At 38.0% G+C, this 25,616-nt stretch overlaps 1 protein-coding gene across 9 annotated transcripts in view; it reads right to left on the bottom strand.

Moving 5' to 3' along the window:
• The window catches only part of LOC127876753 (protein furry-like), a 141,738-nt gene that overhangs the window by 51,473 nt on the left and 64,649 nt on the right, over positions 1–25,616 (bottom strand). For all 9 annotated transcript variants that reach the window (XM_052422190.1, XM_052422196.1, XM_052422189.1 and 6 more), the window contains 20 exons: positions 24,811–24,965; positions 24,471–24,594; positions 23,996–24,140; positions 20,667–20,917; positions 18,995–19,129; positions 16,986–17,263; positions 15,952–16,167; positions 15,302–15,402; positions 14,174–14,365; positions 13,465–13,702; positions 12,391–12,601; positions 11,366–11,464; positions 10,550–10,790; positions 9,022–9,233; positions 8,798–8,908; positions 7,909–8,008; positions 5,152–5,249; positions 4,542–4,709; positions 4,042–4,182; positions 791–944 (listed from right to left, as the gene is read on the bottom strand). In XM_052422190.1, the coding sequence (XP_052278150.1) occupies positions 791–944; positions 4,042–4,182; positions 4,542–4,709; positions 5,152–5,249; positions 7,909–8,008; positions 8,798–8,908; positions 9,022–9,233; positions 10,550–10,790; positions 11,366–11,464; positions 12,391–12,601; positions 13,465–13,702; positions 14,174–14,365; positions 15,302–15,402; positions 15,952–16,167; positions 16,986–17,263; positions 18,995–19,129; positions 20,667–20,917; positions 23,996–24,140; positions 24,471–24,594; positions 24,811–24,965 (3,370 nt within the window). The remainder of the gene's footprint in view (positions 1–790; positions 945–4,041; positions 4,183–4,541; positions 4,710–5,151; positions 5,250–7,908; positions 8,009–8,797; positions 8,909–9,021; positions 9,234–10,549; positions 10,791–11,365; positions 11,465–12,390; positions 12,602–13,464; positions 13,703–14,173; positions 14,366–15,301; positions 15,403–15,951; positions 16,168–16,985; positions 17,264–18,994; positions 19,130–20,666; positions 20,918–23,995; positions 24,141–24,470; positions 24,595–24,810; positions 24,966–25,616) is intronic.

The following is a 25,616-nucleotide window of genomic DNA, read 5'->3' as shown; positions in this document are numbered from 1 at the left end:
CTTTAGGCAAATGTTGCATTTATAAACGATTACCATTTTCAATAAAAATTTAAGTTTCATACATCAGATACGTTAAATGATAAACACTGTCTCCTATAATAATACCTTTGTTCAAGCATGCACAAACACTAATTTGCGAAAACGTGAAAACACTTAACTATTCTAAAAAACGTTTTCACAAACGAATGTATGAACTAATAACAGTGTTATCCTTAAAAAACAAAGTGTGTTTAGATGACAAAATAAAATACGGCAGTTATATTGTTATGTAAGAATGGCGCATTTGTTATTGTTCACCCTTAATTTGTTTTACACTTTGTTTATTTCTTTGGGGAAGGTTCACATGTTGGCTATACGTCCATCGCAAGGTTCTTATACCACGAAACGACTGCTTTTCACAACAGGCAGTGGTATTTAACGTTTCTGACGTATACATTTGAAGTGATACTACAGCATGTCGATTTTTGGAAAATTCGAGGTAGGTTTGTGTTCCCTGGTGTTTGAATCTTGAAACCAATACTTCATGCTATTCAATAATGACAAACACATGAATCAAATATTTTTTTGTGACCACCTAATTAGTGCATTTATCATAGAATCAATGTATATGCAATTTGCAGTTTGTTCAGGTTTTATGCTGTTTGCTGCTCATTATGCCTTAGGACAGTTAATGAAGCCTTTCAAACTTAAATTAAGTAAGAAAGGTCCCAAATTTAATATGAATTTCTAATGGACTTCAAACTCATGAAAGTGTGTAAGTGAATTGTAACTGGTTAAGGCCCTGCCCCACCTGGCAGTTCTTTCTTGTGGAGCACATCAATCTCGGCCAGGGAGCGGTGGTAGGCATACGTCTGCTCGGAGCTACTGGACGCAGCAGACGTAAGTGAGGAGGAGCGAGCTACCGTCAGCTTGAGAATCTTAATGGCTTCCTTCGAATGGGCTCCCTATCAATGGAAAACGACGGCTTTTTTGTAGTATAATTATTAAGGATTATCCCCGAATTTTACAATTTATGAATGGAGATCTTACAGTTGCAGTGTTTTTTTTAGAGGACAAATAATGCATCTAGATTTGTTTTATAACATAATCAAGAAGCTGTTTCATTAAAGCCTTCCATTCTGAATGGGATTACACTGCAACTCCGTTATATCGAGGTTAGTTATAGCCTGATGTCCAATGTTTCGCCAGTTGGCTGTGGACCCCATTTTTTTCACACACTTCAATTTTTTGTATATTCCAATGTTCATTACTAAATCCAATTTGGTACAGTTATATGGAGCCTTCATTATACATCACGCTTATGTAGTGCAACAAACAAAAATCCCATTTCCCCTACATCAAAGATTAACAGTTTAACGTCATTGTGCGTGTCACCTTTGACAATGTGCTCAGTGCTTTTAACTGATATAATTATTGGTAATCATATATACTAATCAGCACTCAGGCAGCTGTATACACACCGTCACCACATGAAGGTGGATAACTGTAAATGTAACAGATCAATTCTGACATAACTCCACTACTGAAGCCCTGTAGATACAGTGTAAAGACTTGTTTGTATTTAAAAGAAAGTATCCAGATTAAAAAAAAATGCACTACCATTTTTTTAAACATAAAGATCTTAGAGTAAATTGTCACCATGTCTTTGCATGCTTTTGATCGGTACAAAGGATTGACAAGAAATACGTGAAATTTTCTTTTGTGGCTGAAGTTTTTTAACTTTACATGAACAATTAAACATGGCTATGCTTTTTGGATTACAAATTTAATAATAAGTATTTGAAAATACTTATATTGAATAATAATTTTTGTGACATATGGATATAACAAATTATGCAAGTAGGTAGGTAAATTATGTGTGTTGAGATTGTCAAACTATGCTAATAAATACATATGTATGCATGAATGACCTGACAAGTTATATTGAGATCCAGATATATTACGATCTGTGGATCCTGCAAACTGCTATTTAACAAAGCTGCAGTTAAACATTATACATGCTAAAAGAAAAATACTTTGCCAGATATGTATGTATGCTTAATTTAATTTTAAAACATCATTGCACTAATCAATAATCAAATTCAGAGGCACTCTCATTTAAATTATAGCACCAATAACTTATTCCAGAACACTGATATGCTAAGTTCAACACTGGACATTTGATTACTTAAAGCGGGTATATACGATCTTGTCAAATATTTATTAATTAATATAAAATGCGTAAACAAGAGGGCCATCAGGCCCTAAGGCGCTCACCTGAAAGCCAAAGGAACTAGACTATTCTGAAAAAAATGCAAGCTGATTCATGAAGATTATTTTGGACCAAAAAAGTGACTTTTAACATGTTTTTTTTATATTTGACCTTGTGACCTAGTTTTTGAGCTCATATGACCCAGCTTCAATCTCTGGCAAAATTTCATTGGGACAAATGTTCTGACCAAGTTTCATGAAGATTGGCCAATAAATGTGGCTAATGTAGTGTCAACAAGTTTTCACTAAAGCCATATATGGACAACTGCCCCCCCCCCCCCCCTGGTGGCCATGTTTTTCAACGAACCATAACCATTTTCAAACTCACTCGAGCTATTGTTAGAAAAAATGTTCTGATCAAGTTTCATAAAGATTGGATAATAAATGTGACTTCTAGAGTGTTAACAAGGTTTTGTAGTAAATAGCCATTTAAGGAAAAATGCCACGCCCCCTTGCGACCATGTTTTTTAACGGATCTCAACCATTTTTGAACTTAGCCCAGATATTATTATTTCAAATATTCTGACCAAGTTTCATGAGCATTGGACCACAAATGTGACTTCTAGAGTGTTAATTAGGTTTTAACATTCAGTAAAGCCATATAAGGAAAACTGCACCGCCCCATAGCGGCCATGTTTTTCATTTAACTGGAACCATTTTCGAACTCGTCCAAGATATTATTGGGACACATGTTTTGATCAAGTTTCATGAAGATTGGACTAAAAATGTGACTTCTAGAGTGTTAATAAGGTTTTACTATAGCCATATAAGGAAAACTGCCATGCCCCCTGGCGGCCATGTTTTTCAACCAACCGGAACCATTTTCGAACTCGTCCAAGATATTATTGGGACACATGTTCTGACAAAGTTTTATGAAAATTGGACTAAAAATGTGACTTCTAGAGTGTTAACAAGGTTTTACTATAGCCATATAAGGAAAACTGCCACGCCCCCTGGCGGCCATGTTTTTCAACCAACCGGAACCATTTTAGAACTCGTCCAAGATATTATTGGGACACATGTTCTGACAAAGTTTTATGAAGATTGGACTAAAAATGTGACTTCTAGAGTGTTAACAAGGTTTTACTATAGCCATATAAGGAAAACTGCCACGCCCCCTGGCAGCCATGTTTTTCAACCAACCGGAACCATTTTCGAACTCGTCCAAGATATTATTGAGACATATGTTCTAACCAAGTTTCATGAAGATTGGACAATAAATGTGACCTTTAGAGTGTTAACAAGGTAAATGTTGACAACGCACGACGGACAAAAGGCGGTCACAATAGCTCACCATGAGCACGTTGTGCTCAGGTGAGCTAATAACTTATTATACATATATTTCAATTTAAACTAAATTAAAAAGTAAGAAGAACATGTGTCGAAAAATGCTAAATAAGCCAGATATTTAATTCTGAAATCAAAAAAGGCTGTACAGCCGAATTCGCCAGCATGTTTATCATGCATGTACGATGTGAATCTAACTTTAGTTTAACGGTTCATTTGAAATTCTTGCAGCAATATAGATTCATACGACACATGAACACTTACTAAAAAGACAAATTCATCTATTAATGTAGAAAAATTTGTACGAATTATCTTTGTAACAATAGGCTCGGGGCGCATATTTGTATTTGCTGCATTTTATGAAATTCGTCTTAAATGTATCATTTTTCTTGCATATTGTGTGTTATTATAACAAGTTTGTATGAATATATTACAATTCAACACATCATAAAATCTTGCTTTAAATGATCAGAAAAAGGAGTGAAAACAAAACGGCCATCATACCTGTACATGCCTAGCAACTGTGGTAAACAGTTCATTGTTAAGGACTGTAGCGGGTGTGCAGTTGAGGTCAATGTAGTGCACCATGCAGTGAAGTATTTGCAGAATGGCCAGCTGGTACGTGTGGGGACCTTTCTCCAATAACTGAATCGATCAACTTATTTTTTTAACAAAATTTTATTTATCAATTCTATATTTTTTACTATATAATTTCATGTGTTTTAAAGCACATTTACACTACCCAAAAACAATTCAGAACCTTATTACATGATAGTCAGATATAGAACAGGGTAATCAGGGACAACACTTTATGCTTTTATGAAATCTCTTTTAAATAGAAGTCTCTTTTAATAGAAAATCCAGTTAAGGCGGAAAGTGTCTTCCCGGAATAGCCTGCGTCGACTGCAAAGGCTCATCTGCCACGACACCTTTTGCATAAGAATTAAGCCCAGTTTTCCCAGAACAGGCTCAATTCATACAAGAAGTCTTTGGCATATCCTCACCTCTACCAGGAAGCTGACCATGTTCAGACTAGCCTGCGCATACACATCATGCAGGTACTTCACAACACACTTGGTCCACTGGAAGCTGTCCTTTCCAAACGTGCCTCGACTGTACAGCGACATCACAGTACCAAGGTTGTTAAGGCGTTCTGATTTCTGGGAGCAAACCTGATAAACATCACAATATTACTGGTAAGTGTTCATAGCAAGCTGTTTGTTTGTTTATTTCATTCTATCACCAGTTTAAACAGTATTTAAATCTATTTCATCAGTTGTTAATTAACATGCATCTACCTTTCCTGGGAAAGCTGGTTGACTGCACTAATTGCACATATACCATAAACTAATCACTATGCGCTTGAATAAGAGTAAAGGGAGAGAAGCAGAATGGCCAGAGCAATTGTCAAGACCAAAAGTAAACAATTATAGAGAATGTAAAATGAATTAAACCATGGCTAAGAAACATAAGCAGAAAGTCATTCCACAAACATGCAATTTGTGGGGGCATTAAAATAATTGATTATGACAGTATTCCATAAACAGCTAGCGAACATGTGCTGAACACAAACACAAAGTGCTTTTGAGAGACATTGCTGTTTTCCATGATTACCTGTGAGATATGGTCAGCCGCATCCCTGCACAGTTGTGACGGGTTCTCATAGAAATGAACCAAGTAGGGCAACAGGGCCACCACGTTCATCGGGAAGCCTTAAACAACATCAAACTGACCCTTATGAAGCTCCTTATGAATGAAGTAAAATTTGATAAATTCATAATATTCCTTAAGTAATTGTCTATTTGGTGCAGGGGTCTTTTTAAATTAAAATATTTTCACTAAGCATATATTTATCAAACATATAATATTTGATCTTTTATCAAAGCAGAAAATATTTTCTTTGAACATGGAAAGTTAATCAAAAGTTTTAACTGAAGAACAACATAAAATGTTGAGATCTCCTTAATTAAATTTGTGAATTCATCCAAGGTTCTTATCATGCAAATTGTGTGTTTAACAAGCATACACCATTTCATGTGAAAACAATTATGTTACCATGTTGAAAACAAAGTTAAATTGTCTGTTTTTGACCTTGTTATAAAATAAGTGGGACAAAGGCCCTTAACCTCCCAACTGAGACCTTAAGGAACTGAACTGTTTTGAACAGTTAGCATTCAAAGGCAATTTACAATACAATAAGGAAAGGAAAACAAATGTAACATGTCGCAGCAATGCTTTGAACAAACCACAATCATTTTCAAACTTATACCAAATATCAATCACTAACACTTTTAACATTCTAAGTTAGCTTAATGAGTGGGTCAAAAATATGACTTGCAGAATGTTCAAATGGTTTTACTAAAGCCACTATAGGAAAAATTCCCAGCCTCATTGCACCAAGTTTTCTGTAGACCAGAACCATATCTCACAAATGAAACTTAACTTTAATTTGACCTAGTGACGTAGTTTATGACCACAAAAGATCCTGTTGCAAACTCCAATTTCCGGTAACTCGTAAACCCGTCAAAAACAATGTCTGCGTGCAATGGAAGGCCGGATAAACCGAAAGCGGTTCAAAAAAACACTTTGTTGTCATATAATGGCTACATACTGTCATCTAACCATCCTGACATTAAATCTGTAAACCCAGAAAAAGATATTGTCGCCCCGATACTAAACGATTTGATTGCATCAGTGGCTAAAAAGAAAACACGATGGGAAAAGAATCCAAACAAAAACTTTGGAAGATTGCAAACCCAAATATGATTGGCGTGTCACCGAGAAAATAGAAGACGTTTTACGGTTAAATTGCGGAATTTGCTATGCCAACTTTGACACTTAACTGCTAAACTAGTAAAGCAATGATTCTTTTGAGATGAGGCAGTGACATAAGTGTTCATTTACTTAGCTTACTAGTTGGCATGTGTTTTCTTGTCAAGAAAAATAAAGAAATAGTAATTAGTCATGAGTTGTAATGTGTAGTTGTATTTGGATCATAATTCAGAATGGAAAACCTAATAACTGTTTAAGAAACGAAATATATTTATTATAATTGCTGCAAATGTTACTGTAAAGTCAGTTATACACCCTTCGATATCCAAGAACACAGGTAGTACAGTACTACCTGTATTTTTAGATATGGTAGTACAGGTACTAATTGATTTTCAGCGTTACTCCTTTTCTTTCTGTCAGTGGCAGTACCATTACTAATTTCACAAATCCTTATCTGGAGCTCTGAATTTGGTCTCTTTGGTGTTCGTAAGCTTTCAATTTGACCAAATGACCTTGATTTAAGACCTCAAATGACCCAGTTGCAAACTTTACTGACATCATTGGATGAAATGTTCTGATCAAGTTTCATGAAGATTAGGTACTTTATTTGGCCTGCATTGTGTTCACAACAGTTTGTACCTAGCAACCTAGTTTTAAATCCCATTTTACACAGCTTCAAACTTGGTCTAGATTATTTTTACAAATGTTCTGCATAGTTTTATGATTGGGCAATACATGAGGCCTATAGAGTCTTAACAAGATAAATATTGACAATGTACAATGGAAAATGCATGATGGACAAACTGGGATAATGTCATGGTAAGCAAATACTGTAAGGTTCTTACCACTCTTATAATATTGGTAAAATACTATAACAGGGTTAATAACCATGTGTTCCAGATGGGTCAATGACAGAAGCATTGATACAGGTGGTGACCTTATGTGTTCCAGATGGGTCAATGACAGAGGCATTGATACAGGTGGTGATCCTTACCATGTGTTCCAGATGGGTCAATGACAGATGCATTGATACAGGTGGTGATCTTTACCATGTGTTCCAGATGGGTCAATGACAGAGGCATTGATACAGGTGGTGATCCTTACCATGTGTTCCAGATGGGTCAATGACAGAAGCATTGATACAGGTGGTGATCCTTACCATGTGTCCCAGATGGGTCAATAACAGAAGCATTGATACAGGTGGTGATCCTTACCATGTGTCCCAGATGGGTCAATAACAGAAGCATTGATACAGGTGGTGATCTTTACCATGTGTCCCAGATGGGTCAATAACAGAAGCATTGATACAGGTGGTGATCCTTACCATGTGTCCCAGATGGGTCAATAACAGAAGCATTGATACAGGTGGTGATCTTTACCATGTGTCCCAGATGGGTCAATAACAGAAGCATTGATACAGGTGGTGATCTTTACCATGTGTCCCAGATGGGTCAATAACAGAAGCATTGATACAGGTGGTGATCTTTACCATGTGTCCCAGATGGGTCAATAACAGAAGCATTGATACAGGTGGTGATCTTTACCATGTGTCCCAGATGGGTCAATAACAGAAGCATTGATACAGGTGGTGATCCTTACCATGTGTCCCAGATGGGTCAATAACAGAAGCATTGATACAGGTGGTGATCCTTGTCAGCAGGTGCCAGGTGGACTCTGCAGCTACAAATGATGTGCATCCCTGGAATTGATAAACGCTTCGTGGATAATTCGAATTGAGTACCATTGCAGAGATTGATGTCAGAATTCATAGTGAATGTAATGTGATTGTGTTCTTGATGAAATTTATTTCTTTAACTTTTTCCAAAGCTTGTAAAAAATGTACTAATAAAATGCGTTACAGTCTCTGAACATTATACATATTTCTCAACATTTTTTCATACAGTTCTTAATACACTGGTTTTAAATTATAAAAGCCACTAAACATTACACAAATTAGCAAATTTAAAACTAAATATTAACCAATGTTTGCCGTAATTAAAGAAAACCAACAGGTATATAAAGCAAATCACATGACATATAAACAGTTCAATGTGAAGGTTGTTCCCAGAAATCAATAAAATTTGGATTTAGCAATTGAAATATCTATATAAAGGAAACATTGACTTACTGGTTCATGAAGTGTTCCCAGTTTATTTATAAAGGAGATTTAAATGTATTGTAAAGGAGAAGGTTTATTTTTTGTTGCATACAATGGAGAGGGTACTGAATCGTTTCAAACCTGTAAAAGTTGATGGAGTTAAAATTGGTTTCATGGGGGACAGGGTTTGCCTTATAACGTATATTAGATGTATCTCGATCAGGTTGACAATTCCAATATTAATCAAATGCGGTTTATTTCAGTTGTGCGTGCATATGAATGGGACAAAAATGTTAAGCTTACACAACTTGAGCATATTTAAGAAGTTTAAGAGTGAAACCATTCAAAGTGGCAATTGCTAGTTTGAACTACAACTGCTAAAAAACAAACCTTTAACAGCAGTTTCTGGACCCCTGGGAAGTTGTTCCACTTGATTTGCTGCTGTATCTTCTCCAGCTTCTCTCTACACTCCGGCCTCTCCGGCTGCAGGTGTTGCAGGATCTACAAGGAAAAAGGTTACAGACTTAAGAAAAATGGTGTCTGGTTTCAGTACAAGTACCTCAAGGCAGAGGCAAATACAAGTCAATAAACATAATATAAAATAGCATATGTACCTTATCGAGCAGTTTAGTTGCCAGCAGGAACTCATATTCGTAGTCAGACTCGAGCAGTGACACTGCCAGCCAGAACATCTGGGTCATGATGGTGAGCTTGTCCTCTGCCCCCTGTTCTGCATTCTTCCCCGATTTCTCGCCGCGTGACTTTGGTAGGTTGGATTTCAGCCTCATCTCTAGATCTGTGCCACTGCGGTTACGGGACTCGGCCACTGAAATGAATAAAAGTATCCGATAATAAATAGTTGAGTCTCTAATTTTCATATTCAAAATTAAAATGGCAAAAAACTTAGAGTAATTTAAAGCAAAAATATGTACAATTTTGAACTTTTGAACTTAAGAATATGACCTGAATTGAAATTAAAGAGTTTCTATTAAAAAATTTCCTTTATGTTTGAAACCTGCCCTTATTTTATGACAAAAATAGTCCAGAAACTTCATAAAAACCTTTGGAATATTAAACAAATGCATAGTTCCAAGAATAGCATCAGTCAAGTGGCTTGTAGCAGGCCCTATTACTAAAGAGTTTGCAAATAGCACAAGCCAATTAAAAAAATGCGTAATTTTTTTTTAAAAATATATATTTAAAAATATATACACAAAGATAATGTGTCAAGCCATCCTGTTTGATATACAGTCAAACCTGAGAACAGCGGTCAGTCAAGGGAAATGACCAAAGTCACCATTGTCCTCAAGTGACCGTTGAATTCGGATCACAATTTTAAGATGGTTTGCCAGTTGGTAGTATTGCTACGTCGTTACCCCACCCAGTCGTTTGCATACAGTGTAAAAAAAAGGCTCATTGCCGTTAACTAAGCATAATAACAGAAATAACTTACATGTGTACATTGAATAATACAGAATAATATCTTATAGATTGATTTAATTTCATCTTGTTAAACTAAAGCAATGACTTTATCAACGCTGGTATAATTGTTTAATCATGTATCTCATTCATTCAGTAAATAAAGTTTGTCACCTGCCGTTGACGTCACGTCCATACAAGGCTAAAAAGCGGATTCGCTGTCATAAACCGATAGAACAGTGTAATTGTACAGTTTAAAGTACCATGTACTAATTAGCGGTCATTTAATTAGCGATAATTACTTTAAACGTGTCACAAACTCTGACATATTTTCATTTGAAGATACCCCCACAATTATCCCCGGAAAACAAACCGTCTCAACACCTTATTATTTGTTTATTGCAGCAGGCAGCTTTAATAATATCAAAGACAATTACCGCTTTCAGACGCTTTAACCGCAAAATAGACGGACAAATGATGTGCTGTGTTTTTAATTTTCGCGACTCGAGACGACTGACACATGACCGTTGATTTCTGATCAAACATGAATTTCGGAGTGGAATATAGTGGATGCTGGCCGTTATGGTCAGGTGGCCATTAAATTCAAGTGTAATATAAGAGTGTTTTTTGTCGGGGGCATTCCAGACTGACCGTTGTCTGCAGGTGACCGGTTAATTCAGGTGGGTGGCCGTTAGGTCAGTTTCGACTGTATACTGTACTCACTTCCTGACATCTTGCTGGTCACACCCTGCACGGCGTAGCTCACACTGCGGGTGTGCTGCTGCTGGTAGGTCTGCTGTTTGGGGGCCATAAGCCCGCCCCGCCGCAACTCAGAGCCCACTGGGTTCTGGGCTAGGTTGGGCGTGGACATGAATATGTCACGCATGTAGTCCATTGGGCGGATCTCCAGATCCACATTGTCCACAACTGCCTCTAATGTGAGGATAATCTCTGTTACATAACCCTGTAATAAAAATAGTAAGAGCTGCGTAATTCAATTGGGCATTATGATATCCCAACAGAGTAGTTCCAGATATGCCTCTACATCTGTATACTCTGATGAGGAGTGGTCCACCATTGAGACCACAAAGCCTTGTGTGACTTCATAGCCGACAGGGCACCTCCTGACTAGAGTGCATTCAAACAAGAGAGTATGACTTATAAAAATGTCCATCAGTGCATCAAGCTTCCATCTGATCAATCATGACCAGCATGACCTTTTATCTGCTGCAGTTAACACTAAAATTATCTTATAAAATGAAACAACATAATATAACAGATGCTTTCTGATGTAAAACATGCAAAACACAAGCTTTGCTCTAGGGGAAACAGGCTTAATGCATAAGCGTATTTGTCATCCCAAATTAGCCTGTGAAGTCTGCATAGGCTACTCTTGGACAATACTTTCCGCCCACACTAAATAATCGCTAAGAAGAGAAAAATACAATAAAAGCAGAAAATGTTTCCCTTAAAAGCCTATGCAGACTGCATAGGCTAATCTGGAATGACGCTTTACGCACATGTTCTTTCCTCACTAACCTGCATATCATCCCCTTGCTCAGAGACAGTCTCTACGAGACGGGACAGTATGTCTGCAAGCATCTGAGACGAGGGGCGGATCTGCAGCGCTCTTAACACCTGCAGAAATAGAAAAAGATAAAGAATAATAATAGCCAAGTGATCCATTTCCTAAGTGAGCAGGGCAAATACAATGTGACATACATTACTGTGTTTGGTCCGAATTCAAGGCATGTTTTCAAGATCTTTCTATAGTCAGGAAGTCATATTACTACACAGAGAAGGAATGTCTCTAAAAGTTTAACATTCATAATTCATATAAAAACTCATACACAGAGTATATAAAATTGAGCCGCATTCTGTAAAAACTGTGCTTAATGCACAGGCTAATCAGGGATGCACTTCACACACATGCATTTAGTCCAGAATTCCCAAAACATAGCTCAATTTTAGATCAAATCAGTATAAAAGGTATACCTCCCATGACTCAAGGCAATTATGGGCTATATTGACAAGCATGACAGGGCCAGTTGCATGGCAAACGGGGAACAGCGCCGCTTCAAGTTCTGTGAAAACTGGTCTTAATGCAAGTGCATAAGTGTTACCCCAGGTTAGCCCATGCAGTCTGCACAGGTAAATCAGGGACAACACTTTGTGCCTAGACTGGATATTTGTTAACATGAGACCTCCTTTAACTCTTTCAGTGCGGGAACCGAATTTTGAAGGACTTTGCAAACAGTTTGGATCCAGATGAGATGCCACAGAACGTGGCGTCTCATCTGGATCCAAACCGTTTGCTATTCTGATAGTATTCATTGAAAAAAATCGAAGATAATGCTAATTTTAGAAATTCAGCAGACAACATTTTATCAGATGACAAATTTCCCAGCATGCAAAGGGTTAAACAAAAAAATCAATAGAAGCAGAAAGTGTTGTTTCTGATTAGCCAGTGCAGCCTGCGCAGGCTAATCATGGACAGCACTTAACACACATGCATTGAGCACAGAATTCACAAAACATAGCTCAATTATAGATTACATCAATACCTGGAAGGAGCGTCCAGCGTAGTGTCTAGACGAGCAGGATAAGGCCAGTTGCATGGCAACCTGGGACCAGCGCTGCTCCACCAGCGCAAGTGGAGACAGGTGCTTGAAGAACTTCACAACAAACCTCAGCAGGTACTCCAGCTGCTGGGCACTCTGTGTGACCAGGGTCTTGGGCGTGATGTCCTCGTAACACCACAGTGGGCGACCACGTCTGCAATCGCATGTGAAACAATGTCGTATTTTGTTGTGTTAATTAGGATTTCCTACCCTTTTTCAACAGTATTTAAGCCGTCAGTTAACATTCACTCAATTTTCCAGGATAAACTAGTTAACTGCTACACAAACATATTGTAAAGTTGTGTCATGCGAAAATGTGTGTTATGTTATATGCTATAGCCACATATGGTTTGTGGTCTCAAAGCAGACAGGGCAGCTCCTGACCATACTTCTCAATTGGCTGCATATGGCATAAGACCCATTTCCTCATGATTCAGGTCCTTATTATCTGAAGGCTGGCCTACTTAAATAAGCGGTAGGGGGAAAAAGCCTGAAGAGATAATTTCATGACCTGTCCTAAGATTTGAAGTCAAGTTCACAACCAACTAAGCTAGAAGGCCAAGTCAAATATCATGGGTGTGTTATTGGAATAAAAAGGCAATTTGTTGCCTGCAACTAGGATGACACCTTAATTGTTATCTTCTATTTTGAGCACGTCTTTTCTAACTATACATCTACTGTAGGCGAAATGTGCCAAGAAGATCATCCCAAGCATGACATCACTTAAGCATGTACATAGAGCCTAGTTTTCAAACAAGTCTTCATACATTCTGCATGTGATTTTAAGGAACTACACCTAAACTAAGAGCATAGGTCTCTTTTGCCAATTTTGCCCCCCCCCTAAACTAATTTATTTTTCACAAAACATACTTGAACTTGATTTCTCAAAGAGAAAAAACTTTTCAAATAGGATAAAGCTATGGTTTTTGATTGCCGCATAATAAAAAGAATTAGTAAGGTATCTTGGGCAAACTTGAGATAATTATAGTTACAATATAATGTACAATAATGTCCCACCTCTTGCTGAACACTTCAAGGACAGCTTTCACTATGTCAAGGACAGAGTTCAGAGTGTCAGGGTCAGTCTCCGTGCGTGATTCAGACGAGGGATTCTCTGGGCTGGGTGGGGTGCCTGGGGTTGTTGGCATCAGTGTAGTGGAGCTGTCCGCTCGGAACAAGGGGCGTAACTCTGTAGTGGAGCTGTCCGCTCGGAACAAGGGGCGTAACTCCGATGGCTCCTCCACACTTGTGTTGTCTGAAATAAACAATTTTGTTAAGAAGACCTTTATCAAATTAAGCAGCGCTCTGGAAAAAGAGAGCTCAAAGCTTACCCATATATTGACTTTCCAGATTAGCCTCTGCAACCCTCAGACAGCAGCATGTGCAGTCTCTTCTTAGCAAAAATCCAGCGGACTGCACAGGCTAGCACTTTATAAACATGCTTTAAGCCCCATTTTCCCATAGCGTGGCTAAATGTATTTGGGGGGATCATACCATAAAAATGTGTTGACATATCATAATTATCCAATATCATGTTAAATGAATTTCAAGAGATTTAAATATTTACTGGTGGCATAACAATATTTACATGCACACAAGAATGGGATTTGCGTACAAAAATGATTCAAAATTATGAAAATATAATGCAATCATATAGAATTCAAACTTAAGACAAAACAAGACAAATGCATTTCCCAATTTATTTATTTCTAAACTAGATGCTTACGAGATTCACTGTGTTCCGATGCAGATGTATCCTTGTTATCTGATATGAGCTGCAAGGTATCGTCAAGGTTAGTCTGGTAGCTTAGCAACCGCCTAGCAATTTCAGGGCAGTCCTGGCTGGCGCCTAGCAACATCAGATTCAGCAACAGCTTCTTGCAGTGCTCATACACCAGCTCTTTGTTGTGGTCCAGACCTAGCAACCAGCATTGAATGCGGGATGTTTTAATGCATGAAGTTTAAAAGTTGGTTTGAATGTGTTAAGTCTTAACTGCCGGAAGTTTTGATACGTGAAGACTCAATGTCTGAGGTTGAACTAGTGAAGAAACCGACTCTTGTAAATGTAAAAGAGTAATTTAAATTGTGAAGTACGTGATAGCAAACATATATATTATAATAATGTAACAAAATAAATGAGAAATAAAAGTACATGATAGAATTACATTATAGGGAAAATAACAGTAAGACAAGAAGAAATAAAATGTAAGAAAATAAAATTATATCAAATAAATCACTAAGTAGATGATTTTTACTCCAACCATCATAGATTTTTCAAGTGCCCCAGTGACTTTGATTTGAGAAATCAAGGGCCCCGCAATGAACCGAAAAATGGCTTGTGGAAAGCACTGCCATCTACAAGATACCATTATAGTGGAGTGTATCCAATGAAATGCCTAGCTATACCTAGTACATCATTATAGTGGAGTGTATCCCATGAAATGTATAGCACTTACCTAGGAAATCATTATAGTGGAGTGTATCCCATGAAATGTATAGCACTTACCTAGGAATCATTATAATTGAGTGTATCCCATGAAATGTACAGCACTTACCTAGGAAATAATTATAGAGAAGTGTATCCCATGAAATGTATAGCACTTACCTAGGAAATCATTATAGTAGAGTGTATCCCATGAAATGTATAGCACTTACCTAGGAATCATTATAGTGGAGTGTATCCCATGAAATGCATAGCACTTACCTAGGAAATAAATATAGTGAAGTGTATCCCATGAAATGTATAGCACTTACCTAGGACATAATTATAGTGGAGTGTATCCCATGAAATGTCTAGCACTTACCTAGGAAATCATTACAGTGGAGTGTATTCCATGAAATGTCTAGAACTTACCTAGAAAAATGACGTGCAGCATGAGAGGCAGATGTGCTGACCAATCAATCTCCAAGCCATCCAGTACCAGGTCTGACATAAACATGATGGCTATGTTACTCCTGCAAAAACCATGCGATAGTATGTTATGTATATGATATTACCCGTTTCAGATGAAACTGATTTTATGCCATTTGTGACAAGGTAGTTCAAGATTTGCTTGCATATCTGCGCAGTCTGGTCAGGAGCTTCCCTGTCCCCTTCTGAGAGCGCAAAAGTTTGAGTGACTTTATAGCATGTCATTTTGAATATGTTCTTTTCAGATTGATTTCAATTTTTAACACTTTTGAACAGTTGGAATCCTATCATGCATAAAGCTTGAAATAAGCTTCTCTTTCTATTACCATTCTCAATTTTTTTAAATATGGTTAACAACTTAACATTACTGACAATAAATTTTATAAAATATTAAAATTAAAAAGCACCTATCATAGCTGCTTTTTCATTGGAATTTCTTATTCATATATTCATTTATTATTCATCATGCAAACAATTCAAAAACAGCTAAAAATAGCTGAAACTGCTATTTCATAATGAACATTTTATTTATTAATACAACAAACTTTTTACGCCGCTGAGGACAACAAAAGCTGTTATTGACCACAACTGACCTATGGAAGCCAGCAGACGGCTGCATGTTTTCAGGCAGATACTCCAACATGGGAGCAAAATAGCCTCCAAACGCAGGCATAGGCAGCGGGTAGGGTGCATTGGCCTCGGTCCAGCGTGGCTCGGACATTCCACGCACGGACGAGGATATTGACATCTCATCATCTGAGGGAAGGTTTGAGTCTCCGCTGTCCTGGGTGGACTCACTTCTCGTGGTTCTATTGTAAATTATCACTATATGTCATGAAACGGGACTAAACTGGATTTTTGTTTAAAAGATACTTCTATAAAAGCAGAAAGTGAAGTCCCTGATCAGCCTGTGCATACTGCACAGGCTAATCTTGGACAACACTTTTTGAACATGAATTGGTGTACACTACACCCTTAAACTCAGGGTATCTATCCATTGATTGGATTTTACATATTTATTCCAAAATATATTATGAAACATGCTCTGATTACTTCATTTTTAAGTTTTTGAATGTATAATTCAGGAACAACATTTTAAGTTACAAAACATAACGATTTAACAGTCAAAATGGACAATAAATATGTTAGCATCTGAGAACTGATATGAATCTCAAAAAAGATTTATGCTTCTGAAATTAGAAAACATAAAATTTCATAAGAAAAGACTTATGAACAAACCCCATCTATGAAAATTGAAGAGTAAAATATGTTTGGCTCATGTCCTTCACCTATGAGACTAAGACACAATATGAGCCTTGCTCTGGAAAAACCAGGCATAATGCTTTAGCGTTAAGTGTCAGGGACTTAATCCTCCCCCTTTTACAGAAGTCTCTGTCAAACTAAAATCCAATCAAGGCGGAAAGTGTCATCCCTCATTCCTTATTTGCCTGTGCAGACTGCAGGGTTAATCAGGGACGACACTTGACACACATGCATTACGCCTGTACAGACTGCAGGGTTAATCAGGGACAACACTTGACACACATGCATTATGCCTGGGACAACACTTGACACACATGCATTACGCCTGTCTTCCAAGAGCAAGGCTCATATACAAAATACATACGTTTCAGTGAGGGACTCGTCAGGGTTTGCACTGTGTCGCTTGGTGTGCAGCGTCCCCTTCTCAAGTGTCAGATCAGTCACGTGACTCTCCATCTTTTCATCGTCCGTCGTGTTCATGGGAACCATGGGACGCCTGATCACTGACAGGCGGAAAAACGGCGGAGTCTGAGTGCGCTCAATATTTAGGTTCAAGGTCTCTACCGTCTGCATCTCCGCCATGAGTTCGTCCACCAGGCGTTCTGGACGGGCCCGGCCAATGTAGCTGACTACCCTCTTGGCCTGTAAATGAAATATCCATGTAAGGAAGAACATAAAACTGTTTTATAAGTCCACATAGCCAAAATATGTTTCAGCTAAATCTGAATAAATCTCCTTTAATACAAGACTACTAAAAAGACTTCATTGAACGTTGCCGCAATGATCAACTTAAGCTAAATCTAGGGCCAACTTTTAAAATAATGTATAAGCCCTATGGTAAATGTAGATCACTTAATAATTAAGGAACGCCTATTGTAATTAAGTTCAATTCTACCAGGAAATCATGTTGGTTGCTATTTTTAGTCAAACCTAAACCTGAGTTTTAAGAACTTTTGTATTGATATTTTAACACGAATCCGTAATTATGCGGACCGCAATATCTTCCGGGAATATGATACTCTAAGTGAGAGACAAACTGTCTCGGTGTACAAACAACAGACCAACAAGACTCATTTGATCATCAACAAAACTTTATTATATTTCGTACTTACTGTTTGTTGTTAGTACAAAACTAGTATACAATAATCTTACAATAAACTGTTAGAGCATTAAATTAATGAATAAAGTAATAATGACTATCAACGTATCATTAAAGTTAATGTTTAAAGTGAATAAGCAGCCATCTTTCTACAAATGTCCCCTATTTATATTTAATTATTAACGTTTCCATCCTCCAGTCCGCATTCTTCTTGTTGTTGAAATGTTATTGTTAAATGGGTTCCAAGTGATAGAAGATGTGTTATGAATTTAGATGTTGTTGGCCGAAAGTTCTTATGTTAAAAGCTAGCGTTCCTGCTGTGTCGTCACAGTTATACTATCCCGCGCTGTGATGCTTGAGCCGGTACTCGGGTTGCTCGCAGCTAATCAGAACGCTTCCTTTGTATGACATATTCGGCGAACCTCTTCATTTAGGAAAATTTCGACAAAAGTTCATCCGCCCGAAAGAAATAAACCCGTTTCAGATATCCTTTAAGTATTTAAAGCACTCAGCCCCTAATATATTCAGCTCCCTTTTAGACAATAACAATAGTGCAGTGTAACCACAACAGTGAGGTTCAATACTTTAAATACTATCAGGCTACAATGGACTTGAAAACTTATTCTAAATCATGGAGGATTTACACATTACAAATGCAATTCCTAATGGCAATAAGTAAGTTTTCAATCCTTATTGTCTTTCTGAGTTGTATTAAAAACATCGGTAGTGGATCCAATGTGGTTGGAATGTGGTTGGAATGTTATACAGGTAAATTTTGCATAATTTCGCGACCTTTCATCCTTCATTTCACAATATACACTTAATATAGACAAATGCCAACATTTTACCGTAAAAGGGGCCTTTTCATGATTCTGGTCTACAGAAAACTTGGTGCAATGAGGCTGGGAATTTTTCCTAAAGTGGCTTTAGTAAAACCATTTGAACATTCTGCAAGTCATATTTTTGACCCACTCATTAAGATTACTTAGAATGTTAAGTGTTAGTGATTGATATTTGGTATAAGTTTGAAAATGATTGTGGTTTGTTCAAAGCATTGCTGCGACATGTTACATTTGTTTTCCTTTCCTTATTGTATTGTAAATTGCCTTTGAATGCTCACTGCTCAAAACAGTTCAGTTGCTTACGGTCTCAGTTGGGAGGTTAAGGGCTTTTGTCCCACTTATTTTATAACAAGGCCAAAAACAGACAATTTAACTTTGTTTTCAACATGGTAACATAATCTTCATCAGTAAACGTTTTATCAGTCAGCATACATGAGGCAGCAGGTCTGTGGGTGCCATGTTGATGAGGATGACCAGGTAGTGCATGACCACGCGGATGTTGTTGGGCCAGCACAGCACCAGCGCCGCCCAGAGTGCCTCCAACTCCTGGGGGTGGTCGTCCCCAAACTAAAATATACAGGCACACACTTTGAGAACGGTGAAATGAGCCACCATGTGGGGAAATGGTGCTTTATGCATGTTAGTAAAGTGTCACCCCAGATTAGCCTTTGCAGTCTGCACAGGGGTTTATCATGGACAACACTTTGCAGTCAGCACAGGGGTTTATCATGGACAACACTTTGCAGTCTGCACAGGGGTTTATCATGGACAACACTTTGCAGTCAGCACAGGGGTTTATCATGGACAACACTTTGCAGTCGGCACAGGGGTTTATCATAGACAACACTTTGCAGTCTGCACAGGGGTTTATCATGGACAACACTTTGCAGTCGGCACAGGGGTTTATCATGGACAACACTTTGCAGTCGACACAGGGGTTTATCATAGACAACACTTTGCAGTCGACACAGGGGTTTATCATAGACAACACTTTGCAGTCCGCACAGGGGTTTATCATGGACAACACTTTGCAGTCTGCACAGAGGTTTATCATAGACAACACTTTGCAGTCTGCACAGAGGTTTATCATAGACAACACTTTGCAGTCTGCACAGGGGTTTATCATAGACAACACTTTGCAGTCTGCACAGGGGTTTATCATGGACAACACTTTGCAGTCTGCACAGGGGTTTATCATGGACAACACTTTGCAGTCTGCACAGGGGTTTATCATAGACAACACTTTGCAGTCTGCACAGGGGTTTATCATGGACAACACTTTTCTGCAAAAACTCAAAGATGCAAAGCAAATACTTACATTAAATGAAAAATAACAAACAAATTGGAAAATGTTTCTGTGATAAGCCTGTGTGGACTGCGCAGGCTAATCAAGGTTGACACTTTTTGCACATGCATTAAGCCAAGTTATCCCAGAATATGCCTGTTATGAAATGAAGCACAATTGCAACAAGACTGAGATATATGCATTCATGCAGTGGAGATTCTGCTGCCTTACGCCTGTTATGAAATGAAGCACAATTGCAACAAGACTGAGATATATGCATTCATGCAGTGGAGATTCTTCTACACAAAGTAGAAAAATGTCTAGGAAAAACTGTGTTTGGGTGATGTTGTTGTATTGATCATGTAAAAAAATATCATTCATGCAAGAATTAAATCTTTGTTGCATGCTGTCTTCATGTTAGACAAAAGGAGTCCAAAAGATGATCAATGTCATGGTCAAAATGAGGCAAGAACGATGTGCTGTGTAAATAGTATTAAAGTTATGTAGGAATCATAAATGAAGTTGAATAAAATCTGTCGTTTTGGGTTTATCTTGTATGCACAGACGTATGGACAAAACGAGGTAAGGCCAAGCACTATATGCCTCTCGGAATCAGTTGATGCTGGTGCAAAAAATCTCCTTGCATTTGCAATGTCAATGCTACTGTCTCTAACAAATTATAGACTCTAATATGTACACAAAATTTATTTAAAGAATACTGTTTAAAAAACAACAAAACAAATGTAGCATCATTATCGCAGCCTTTTAATGCATCACAGACTGCAATTAAGTTCTACGTGATCACTGCAGTTTCCGCACCTTGACAGTGATATAGAACAGGTTGTTGAGCACCATCTTGGTGGCCTCCTGGGACCCCCATCCCTCGCCCTTCAGCGGGGGCTTGAACGTCTCCGTGTAGTTGTCATGGAAACGCACCAGGAACATGCTCAAGGGGTTGCTCTGGGGAAGGGAGGGGTCCACTAGCTCCATGTTGTGTAACCATGGCAACAGGTACTTCAGAAGGGTCTGTCTCACCGCAGGCTTGGCCGTCTGGAACCTGTGGGTGATCTCTGAAAGGAATAACAAGTGGTTCACAGTATGAGTATCACATTTGGAAAATGGGACTTAATGCATTCATGTTAAGTGTTGTCCAAGATAAGCCTGTGCAATATGCACAGGCTTATAATGGAAAATGTGTTCAGCTTTTATACAATAAAGGAAGTCACTTCTTAAAATCCAGTCTAGGCCGAAAGTGGTGTCCCAGATTAGCCTAAGTGAACAGAACAGGCTGAGACAATACTTAATAAAATGTGACTTGTTCTGATAAAACTAGGCATAATACATGTGCGTAAAGTGTCGTCCCAGATTAGCCTGTGCAGTCCGGGACGACACTTTCCGCCTAAACTTGATTTTCGGTAAGGAGGGACTTCCTTGAAACTAAAAATACCATTAAAGCGGAAAGTGTCGTCCCTGATTAGCCTGTGCGGACTGCACAGGCTAATCTGGGACGACACTTTACGCACATGAATTAAGCCCAGTTTTCTCAGAACAAGACAAAAATTAATTTAACCCCATCTATTGCTGATGCATAAAAGATAAAACAATCTGGAAGGTTTTGTAGTATGATTATGATTACAAACTACCACAGCTTTTTCAGTAAATGTCACATCAATCAAATGCTGATCAATGTGAAGTTTATTTGATATAATTTTGTAATTATTTAAAGACTTTAATATCTTGCACACTCAATTCAACAATTAAAATCTATCAATACAACAGATCTTTTCATGAAAACGTTCTATTCATTCATTATGTGAAAATTGATTTCATATCAAATTTACAACAAGGCCCAAAGTCCCTCACCTATGATAACAAGCTATTATTGGGACAAATCTTCTGAACAAGTTTCATGAACATCGGAAAATAAATGTGGCCTCTAGAGTGTTAATAAGGTTTTACTATAGCCAAATAAGGAAAAATGCCCCGCCCCCTGCCAGCCATGTTTTTCAACCAACCGGCATCATTTACAAAAAAACTCTTCCAAGATATTATCGGCATGAATCTTCTGACCAAGTTTCATGAAGATCGGACAGTAAATGTGGCCTCTAGAGTGTTAACAAGATTTTAATATAGCCATATAAGGAACGATGCCCCGCCCCTTGGCAGCCATGTTTGTCAAGCAAACGTAACCATTTTCGAACTCATCCAAGATATTATTGAGACAAATCTTCTGACCAAATTTCATGAAGATTGGACAATAAATGTGGTCTCTAGAGAGTTAACAAGGCAACTGTTGACGGCTCATGACGCACGACTGACAAAAAGCGATCACAAAAGCATTGTGCTCAGGTGAGCTAACAAGAGGGCTGAAAGGCCAAAAGTCGCTCACCTGAGATTCAAAGGAACGAACCTGTTCTGTGCAGCCCAAGATGTCATTAGAACAAAATGTTCTTACCAACTTTCATGACTAGTGAACACCCTGGCAGCCACGTTTTTCAACAGACCAGAACCATTTTCATACACATCCAAGATATCATTTAAACAAATATACTGACAAAGTTTCATTGAGATTCATATGTCCATATAAGGAAAAACCCCGCCCACTGGTGGCCATGTTTTTCAAGCAACTGGAACCACTTTCGAACTTGTCCAAAATATCATTGGGAAAAATCTTCTGACAAAGTTTCATGATGATCGTACAATAAATAAGGCTTCTAGAGTGTTAACAAGGTTTAACTATAGCTATATAAGGAAAAATGCCACGCCCCCTTGGCGGCCATGTTTTTCCACCAACCGGAACCATTTTCGAACTCATCCAAGATATCATTGGGACAAATCATCTGACCAAGTTTCATGATGATTGGACAATAAATGTGGCATCTAGAGTGTTAACAAGGTTTCACTAAAGCATGATATATAGCCATATTAGGAAAAATGCCCCGCCCCCTGGTGGCCATGTTTTTTAAGCAACTGAAACCATTTACGAACTCATCCAAGATATCATTAGGACAAATCTTCTGACCAAGTTTCATGAAAATAGGAAAATAAATGTGGCCTCTAGAGTGTTAACAAGGTTTTACTATAGCCATTTAAGGAAAAATGCCCCGCCCCCTGCCAGCCATGTTTTTCAACCAACCAGCATCATTTTTAAACTCGTCTAAGATATTATTGGGGTGAATCTTCTGACCATGTTTCATGAAGATCATACAATAAATGTGGCCTCTAGAGTGTTAACAAGATTTTACAATAGCCATATAAGGAAAAATGCCCCGCCCCTTGGCAGCCATGTTTTTCAAGCAAACGTAACCATTTTCGAACTCATTCAAGATATCATTGAGACCAATCTTCTGACCAAATTTCATGAAGATTTGACAATAAATGTGGCCTCTACAGTGTTCACAAGGTTTTACTATAGCCATAAATAGCCATATAAGGAAAAATGCCCTGCCCCTTGGCAGCCATGTATTTCAAGCAAACATAACCATTTTGGAACTCATCCAAGATATAATTGAGACCAATCTTCTGACCAAATTTCATGAAAATTGGACAATTAATGTGGCCTCTAGAGTGTTAACAAGGTTTTACTATAGCCATATAAGGAAAACTGCCCCGCCCCCTCGCGGCCATGTTTTTTCACCGATCTGGACCATTTTCGAACTCGTCCGAGATATCAATGAAACCAATGTTTTGACCAAGTTTCATGATGATTGGGCAAAAATTGTGACTTCTAGAGTGTTCAAAAGGTTTCTCTATAGCCATATAAGGATTACTGCCCCGCCCCCTGACGGCCATGTTTTTCAACGGACCGGAACCATTTTTGAACTCAACCAACATATCATTTAGACAAACATTTTGACAAAGTTACATGAATATTGGGCATCAAATGTGACTTCTACAGTGTTCACAAGGTTTTTCTTTTTTTTTACCTAGTGACCTAGTTTTTGACCCAGCATGACCCAGTTTCGAACTCAGACGAGGCATCAATGGGCCAAATGTTTTGACCAAATTTCATGAAGATCAGACAATAAATGTGGCCTCTAAAGTGTTCACAAGGCAAAATGTTGACGACGGACGACACACCACGGACAAAAAGCGATCACAAAAGCTCACCATGAGCACGTTAAAATAAATACAACAGCCCATCATACCAGAGAATATCGGCAGTGTGAGTTCTGGGTGAAGCCTGGCCAGCTGATCTGACATGAACATCTGTGAGCGGCAGTAGGACACCGACAAGAACACGTCGTTGAGAGGCTGATGCTGATCAGAGTTGTCTCCCAGCACAGAACGCTCCTGGAGTTTTATTATCATGTTAGTATGTTTAGACCAAGATATGCTGAAATTCTTGTTTTAAATAAATTTCCACACATTTCTAAGACAAACTTGAAAAATTCAGGTATGCTTGCAGACAAAAAGTCATTTGTTTAAATTTCAAAGGGCCATAACTTCGTAAAAAATGTGTATATTTTTGTTCTGTTTACATATATATATATATATATATATATATATATATACTGGTATATATATATATATATATATATATATTTCTCATGAACAGATGTTTCATTTGATATATGATATGATAACCTTTGCTGACAAAAATAATTGCTGTTTAGTAGCTACCTGGAAGAACCGTCGGTCCAATAGGTGGAGCAGTTGCACCGCCGTCTCGTGGGTCGGCATGCGAGGGTTGCCTACATTCAGCAGGGCAAGGTTCAGCATGGCCACGTGGTCACATGGGTACTCCCTAGAAATGGAAGATGCAGATGATGGATATTGTGGATAAATTTCAGGGCAAACCTGTGTGGTTAACACTTATTTTGCATTGAATGTACATTTGTAATTAAAAATGACAAGCCTTAATTGGTCACAAATTGTTAGTGGTGAAAGAGAAGTTGAATCAACAAACTGTCAGCAACGAATTTTTGTGTAAAAAACACTGTACTTAAAAATGCAGCCACACCTAGCTTGGAAGACGGCAGCAAGGGCATGAAAGCAGCCATCAGAGACCTCGTTAGTGCCCGTATAGCACCTGTCAATGACCCAGTCCAGCAGACCCTGGTTGTCCGAGTTGTAGTCCAGCAACAGAACCACTGTCTCCTTGGCAAGCTCATAGATCTGGAATAGCGGAAATGTTATGTCGCTCATGTGGTAGACTTTCATCAGTGATTTAGATATGTTTTATATTTAGGCCTAGCTTTCTGGAACCAGGGTTTAAAGAATGTGCATATAAAGTGTTGTCCCGTATTAGCCTGAGCACACTTTCTGCCTAAACTGAATTTTTCCTAATAAGTCGCTTACTTTAAGTGACAAATACAATTAAGCGTAAAGTGTCATCCCTTATTGGCCTGTGCACAATGCACAGGCTAATCTGGGATAACAAATTAATGCACATGCATTAAGCCCAGTTTTCCCAGAGTGCAACTTATTTTTAACTTAAATGTCTTTATGGACAATGTTTTAAAGAGCTTTAACTGGTGTTTTAATGAAGTGTAGTGAAATTTATGTCAAAATTTGAAAAATTATGAATGGCAGATAAAGAATTATGATTTCAAGTATATTGCTTTAAAAGAAGCATTTGTCTGACGTGAATGTAGCATTTTGAAAGTACAATGTCTTATTTTATGATGCCAAGAATATACTGTTATCATATGGAAAATTTTAATAGATTGTTATTAAATATATAAATGAACAAAAAATTGAAAGCAACTAAGGAAAACAAAAATGGGAATTCAAATAACTGGAAATGAAGTACTCTATGTTGAGATA

Source organism: Dreissena polymorpha, chromosome 4 (genome assembly GCF_020536995.1).
Source record: "Dreissena polymorpha isolate Duluth1 chromosome 4, UMN_Dpol_1.0, whole genome shotgun sequence".
NCBI lineage: Eukaryota > Metazoa > Mollusca > Bivalvia > Myida > Dreissenidae > Dreissena > Dreissena polymorpha.
The sequence above is the reverse complement of the archived record's forward strand: the minus strand, read 5'-3'. Positions and strand labels throughout refer to the sequence as shown.